Source organism: Gasterosteus aculeatus, chromosome 4 (genome assembly GCF_964276395.1).
Source record: "Gasterosteus aculeatus chromosome 4, fGasAcu3.hap1.1, whole genome shotgun sequence".
Taxonomy (NCBI): domain Eukaryota; kingdom Metazoa; phylum Chordata; class Actinopteri; order Perciformes; family Gasterosteidae; genus Gasterosteus; species Gasterosteus aculeatus.
The window spans coordinates 26,940,745-26,946,745 of record NC_135691.1 but is presented as its reverse complement, the minus strand read 5'-3'; the positions used below and the strand labels follow the sequence as shown (position 1 = coordinate 26,946,745).

The following is a 6,001-nucleotide window of genomic DNA, read 5'->3' as shown; positions in this document are numbered from 1 at the left end:
GCTCGAAGCGACTTTGGCTGCTCTTCAGTCACAACAGAGAGCAACTCGCCATCAAACTCGACTCCTCGCCTGGACCACCCAGAGGCCGATATTGGCTGTGTGTGTGCACGCTATACGGGTGTATGTGTGGGTTAGTTTCTTATCTATGTGCGTTTTTGTCTTTGTTGGGGCTGTTTGTTGTTTTTGGAAGCCGGTCTCAGCTTTTCGGTACCACACGCATAAAAGCATAGCTGAAGAAAAGGAAAAGAACTTTCTTTCTTTTAAGGAAGGAGGACACAAGCTGTGTCGCACACACCCGCTGTGATTATAGCTTTTGTGTTACTGCCGTTTATCGCAAAAGACTGGGTATCGGAATACTGACATAATTGAATGTGCTAACGTATCGACGCCGGCCTGCGTATCCGGGCTCTAAACTGTGTGAGGTCATTGCAATTCTTTTGAACATAATTGTATGTGTTGAATGAATAACTGGTTGGAGGGAGAGGGATGGAGTCAGAGCGAGCAACGAGACGCTCTTTAAGGACGAGTGTGTCTCACAGTGAAGTGCGTTAAGTGCTGAAGATCCGAGTGTAATTACGGTTGAACCCAAGTGACTCAAATCCATTTCATTTGTGGTCCACCGGTTAAAAAAAAGGCAAGCGGAAAGAGATGGAGGGCAGAAAGTGAAGCATAAATGCGAGACGTCTCCGCATGACCTGTCAGTGGTGTAAGATGTGGCTGCACAAGTACTCCTGCCTCTGTGAATCAGTCTACAAAAACCTCATCCTCTTTATTCTTCCTTGCTTCAATCTACCTCCATCTTTCCATCCTTGCATCACTATAATGGCTCCTCCACTTCAGTAAAAACACATGCTTGAGGAAATTAGATTAAATCCTTTGCTCCTACGCTCAATATAAAGAGATTTCTACTTAGCGGACGCACATCATTCTGGACGCAGACCGGGAAGAAACTATCCCACTAAGTTGGACAGATAAAACTACTCTCTAAAATGCTCTTATCGCTTGTGCCACAGAAGCGTTTGCTTCTAAAAGAAAGGTCTGCCGAAGAGTGCGCTCCATTTTTAAATTTGCGCATCTCCAAAACAAAACTAAATGGAAAATAACAAGACTTCAGAAATGACGCCGCGTGGCTTACAGATTCACTTGGTGCAAATAAACAGCTTTCTCCTTTATAAGGCGGGAGAGGAAGTGAGCGGTGCCGCTTGTCCCTCGTGTTCCGTCCATGGAGGTCCTCCGTCAGAGCATATCTAAAGCCTCCAATGAATCTTTGCAGAGCGAATAGCATTAATAATCTGAACACCACATATAGAACCCTTAATAGGTACAGCGGGTCGGATGCAGGGGGTGTGCATACACAAACTATGGTATTCAAACACAAACGCAATATACTGAAATACCCCTGGTTCCTTTTCACGGAAGATGAAGTTGAAGCTCTAATGAAATACAAGTGTACGGGAGCAAAGAGGAACAAAATGTTCTATTCAAGGGCCGACGTGCATCACTGTGCATACGTTCCAGGGGAGTGAGCCTCTCGTGACAACTAAATAAATGAAAGAAATGATTTTCTCAGCCGAGGTAGTCACAAGTGACGCTGTGAGGTTACACTTAAGCAAAAACACTATCTAAATCTGCTGCCCGCTGCATCTCGAATAAGCCTTTAGCTTTGTCAATAATTCCACAGCCGGTTGTTTTTTTGCTCTCGCCCACTTCACATTTAACAGCCACACTCCATTAACAAATGTACATATAGCCACAGGCTGACATTCTTTCATAAAGCAGAGAAGAAAAAAAAAAAAAAAAAAGTCATTTCGTTTCTTCATTCTCCTCCGGGCTCGGACACAAAAGGCTCTTAAAAAATAAAGATATCAGCGGCGTCATTTCTGAAATAATAGCGAGTTCAACCGGCGGTTTTTAAAGCTGGGGGGCAACCTGTGGAGCCTCTTGAAAACGCTGGATGGATCATCGCTCCAGTTGAAGGACTTTTTTAATTTTCTCACAAGCCAAAGCCAACAGTTTTACGGCGGTCATGTACGTCTTGGGGGGTGGGGGGGGGGAGGCATCGGCGAGCTCTCACGGAGAAGCCGGGAAGCCGATTTTCTCGCCTGTCGGAGAAAAAAAGACGAATGCGGCGGCGGCGGCTCTGGCACGCATGCCGGAGGAGAGCGGGAAAAAGAGAAAGTTGGTGCGCGCTGGTGAGCAAGCAGAAGGGCGCAGAGGGACACCGCTGGAGTGAAGTATTGTTAGGTGCCTGTGCCAAATTTATGGAAGACAAGCGTGGGCTGAGAGTCTGTGTGTGTGTGTGTGTGTGTGTGTGTGTGTGTGTGTGTGTGTGCGGGCAGAGAATATATTCTTTGAGCCTGATCCCTCCTATCTATTTCTCCACTGGATCCCACCGCAGACAGGACAGAGAAGGCAGTCGAGTGTTATGACACTTCAGAAGATATGATTGCTTTTGACACCGTGCCCACTTTTCGCTTTAATCCAAACCTGGGATTCAATCCGGGGACGATCCTCGCCCCTGGAGGCAGTAGAAATGTATCGAAGGGCTTGCAAGCCAGAGAGAACCTCAGATATCGATCTGGAGTTTGCGGGGTCAAAGCGACCTGTATATAACTAGATCATAATCAAATTAATTGCATTCCAGACGACACACAACGGATGAGTGGAATACAGCAGCAGCCTTTAACCAGCACGTGTTGTTGGCTGGATCTCAGAGTTCCTCAGAGAGACACAATCCACTTTCTCCACGAGCCTTCCTTCAAATATGGCCTGGCTGTGTCCTCTCTCCACTCCTGTCCTCTCCTGTCCTCTCCAGTCCACAGCCTACACTAAATTGAAGTGATTGAAAAGCTGCATGTTGTTTGGTCTGCAGATGATAAGGAAACAGTGAGCCTGCTGAAGGAGGAGGAGGAAACGTCCCGTGCTCCTGTCACAGATTACGTTTAATTGAATGTGACAGAGACCAACGGTATGCGCATTGATTTGAGGCGTCGTCACGCCGACCCCGTCAACACTGCAATTAATGGTCAGGATGGAGAAATCGTTGAGATTTGCTTGGGGTATATAATCAATAATGAGCAGAGCTCTGATCGCAACACCAACAATTTGTGTAGGAAAGCCAGCGGCGCCTTATTTGTTTCAGGAAGTAGGCTTGGCTCATAGTTAATGGGTCATCTTTGTTTTATGGATCTCTTATTGAGTCTTTGAGTTGTTGCTATTTGCTTCATCTGTTAGTTTGCTTCTTGCCAGGGACGGATGCCACTCTGGTGTTTGCGGAATGAGCATGGAGCTCGAGCATCGTATGATCAAATCCCACCCTGAAGCTCTACAGCTGTACCCCCCTCCCTGCATTTTCTCAGTGGCCATTTCAGAATCATATTAATGGCGCGATTGAATTTGAATTGTTTATGCACTAATGTGTGGATCGTTTCAATGTTGCAGCTGGTAAAAGTTGGAGGGACTAAATATACTTGATAATTAGGCTATGTACTCAATAATAAATCATATTTTTTAAGTTGCTTTATATTTTCTATGAAGAATTCAAATCTGCAAAGATCCCCCTACTAGAGAAGACTCAAATGATCCTAGCCAATAATTGAGTAGCCAAGATGTACTTTGTTATATTCCAAAACAAAATATTGTTTCCTAAAGATTCACCTTGTGATTTTACATCTAAAGTACATCAGACAGATGCATCTAACTTTAGAAAATATGAGGGTCCGACTTCAACCAGCCAGTCTCTCAAAACACCGGACACACACACACACACACAAACTAGAACATGGACGGGATGTGCATTTGTTAACCACCCAGAGACACACACACACACACACACACACACACACACACACACACACACACACACACACACACACACACACACACACACACACACACACACACACAGTGGGATGAAGTGCCGAGGTGCCACTCCCCTCCCTAGATGGCAACACTGCGTCTCCTCACTTCAGTAGAATCACAAAACAAAGCAGTCGTTAATGACTAAACCCTCCCACCACCACACAAACACAAACAGGCGTGCACGCGCACAAACACATCCCTATAATGACATCTTTTCTGCAGCACATTAGCAATTGTGCGGTAATTAATGGGAGAGCTGCTGCGTCGGAGAAGCCGGTCTTCTCTCTGCAGACTAGGAGCTGTACACCACAACAATGCCTTGATGAGTTAACACGCCACGTGCCTCATGAATAAACTATCTGTGCCTCGCAATTCATTTTCCCTATTGAAGAAAAAAAAGAAATGGGGACTGTATTCATCGATCCAAAAAAGAAAAAAGAGAAAAGGATGGAGTCGGGAGAGAGAACATGACGGCCACTGTGTGTGTGTGTGTGTGTGTGTGTGTGTGTGTGTGTGTGTGCGTAAAATCATCTGTAATGCTTAATTTTTCCCCTTCATTTGTTTCGATAATATCTGTGCGTGTGTATGCGTGCGTATGTGCGTCTATATTTGATGAATATGGGTATTTACTAGAAGCTTTATTGGGGGGTTTAGTAAAAGTGAATGTTTTGAAAGTTTTACACAAAGTGGTGTGCGTGGCACACGCAGGGCGGAGTGTGCTGCGAGTAAAACTCACTGAAAGCAGCTTCCACGTTATCGGTCGGACCTGCCGTGGGATTCCGGACCAGCTGAGTTTCCGTAGCTCGTCTGTAGAAAAAGAACAGAAACAGCAGAGGGATTATTATCATTTCAGATTCACCGCTGAAGCTTTGCATGCAAAGACGTTCCCCTCCCTCTGCAGCTCGACCGATAATACACAGCCTCAATGAAGCTATCAGCAATTAGCCATCAATATTAGATTATCAAGAGATGTGTCCGTAAGGGAAGATTGTGATGGAGAATGAGAGATAAGCTGAGATATGCTTGAGTTAATTAAGTCTTTTTGACAAGTCAATCTTTTCGCCACAGTTCAGTGCATCTTGGAACGTAATATTGATCTTGAAGAAGGGGGATTGTTTCAAACAAATTAATCTTTCAGCTGATTGACACTAATAGCTTCCCTTGCATCAAATGCTTATTTTCTTTGTAGATTTTCGATTTCTCTCACATTGACCTGGGCCTGACCGGCACCGGACGGAATCACATAGCTGCTAGAAAATATTAATCCCAAATATCGATATCAGTGTCAGCCTCAAAGATCCACCATCAGTCGAGCTCTATTGCCCTCCCTCGATTAGATTTATTCTAACCGCAGATAAAGAGTGACGCAATAAACAGCCAAAGAGAGATGGAATATTGGGAAAAAAATAACCCGTGTCCGTCTCTCCGTAAAACACACACACGACAGGATGGGTTGAGTGTGGGGGATTAAAAATAATCAGACAGGAGAGGACGCTTTGTCTCGAGGCATTTAATAACCTGTGTCTACTATTTCCAATGAATCAAGCACATGAACTAGACGAGAATAAAAAGCGGCGGGATTTCACGAGCAGAACAAAAGCTTTTGTCTAGAGCTTCTGTGACTCTCCCGTCCGTTGTATTCCAATGATATGGATACTTCCCAAACGCCGCTGGCTTCTTTTGGAGTGACACATCTTCTACACAGCGTGCGTTATTCACCCATAGTAACTGTTCCTGGAGGGAATTGAAATTACAGAGCGACCTTGTCCGGACCAAGCTGCTTACAAGCTGCTTTGTTTTGATTATTTAGCCGCTCACGATGCTCTAGATGTCCACGATCTGTTTGCGGTTCATCGGCTGTATTTCTTAGGAAAAAGAAGTTTCCTGGATGAGAACACGACTCATTCATTATTCACAATAGGTCACCCTATTCCTTTCCCTGCAGGTCTGCCCCCCCCCCCCCCCCCCCTCCATTAGCATTCAACAAGACGAGTTGCCGGGGCCAAGCTGAGGCAAACATAAAAAACACAACGGAAATCTCTTCACTTGTAATTGCGCTGCAACTGAATGGGGGCGAATTGATTTCCGTGCAAATGAAACGCCGCTGCCTTAATATACTTTTTCTGAGAAGAAAAAAAAG

General features: G+C 45.1%; 1 protein-coding gene across 3 annotated transcripts in view; it reads right to left on the bottom strand.

The window, feature by feature from the left end:
* Nucleotides 1–6,001, bottom strand: part of tbc1d22a (TBC1 domain family, member 22a) — an 81,154-nt gene that overhangs the window by 59,633 nt on the left and 15,520 nt on the right. For all 3 annotated transcript variants that reach the window (XM_040174521.2, XM_040174524.2, XM_040174523.2), the window contains exon 6: nucleotides 4,598–4,668. In XM_040174521.2, coding sequence (XP_040030455.2) covers nucleotides 4,598–4,668 — 71 coding nt within the window. The remainder of the gene's footprint in view (nucleotides 1–4,597; nucleotides 4,669–6,001) is intronic.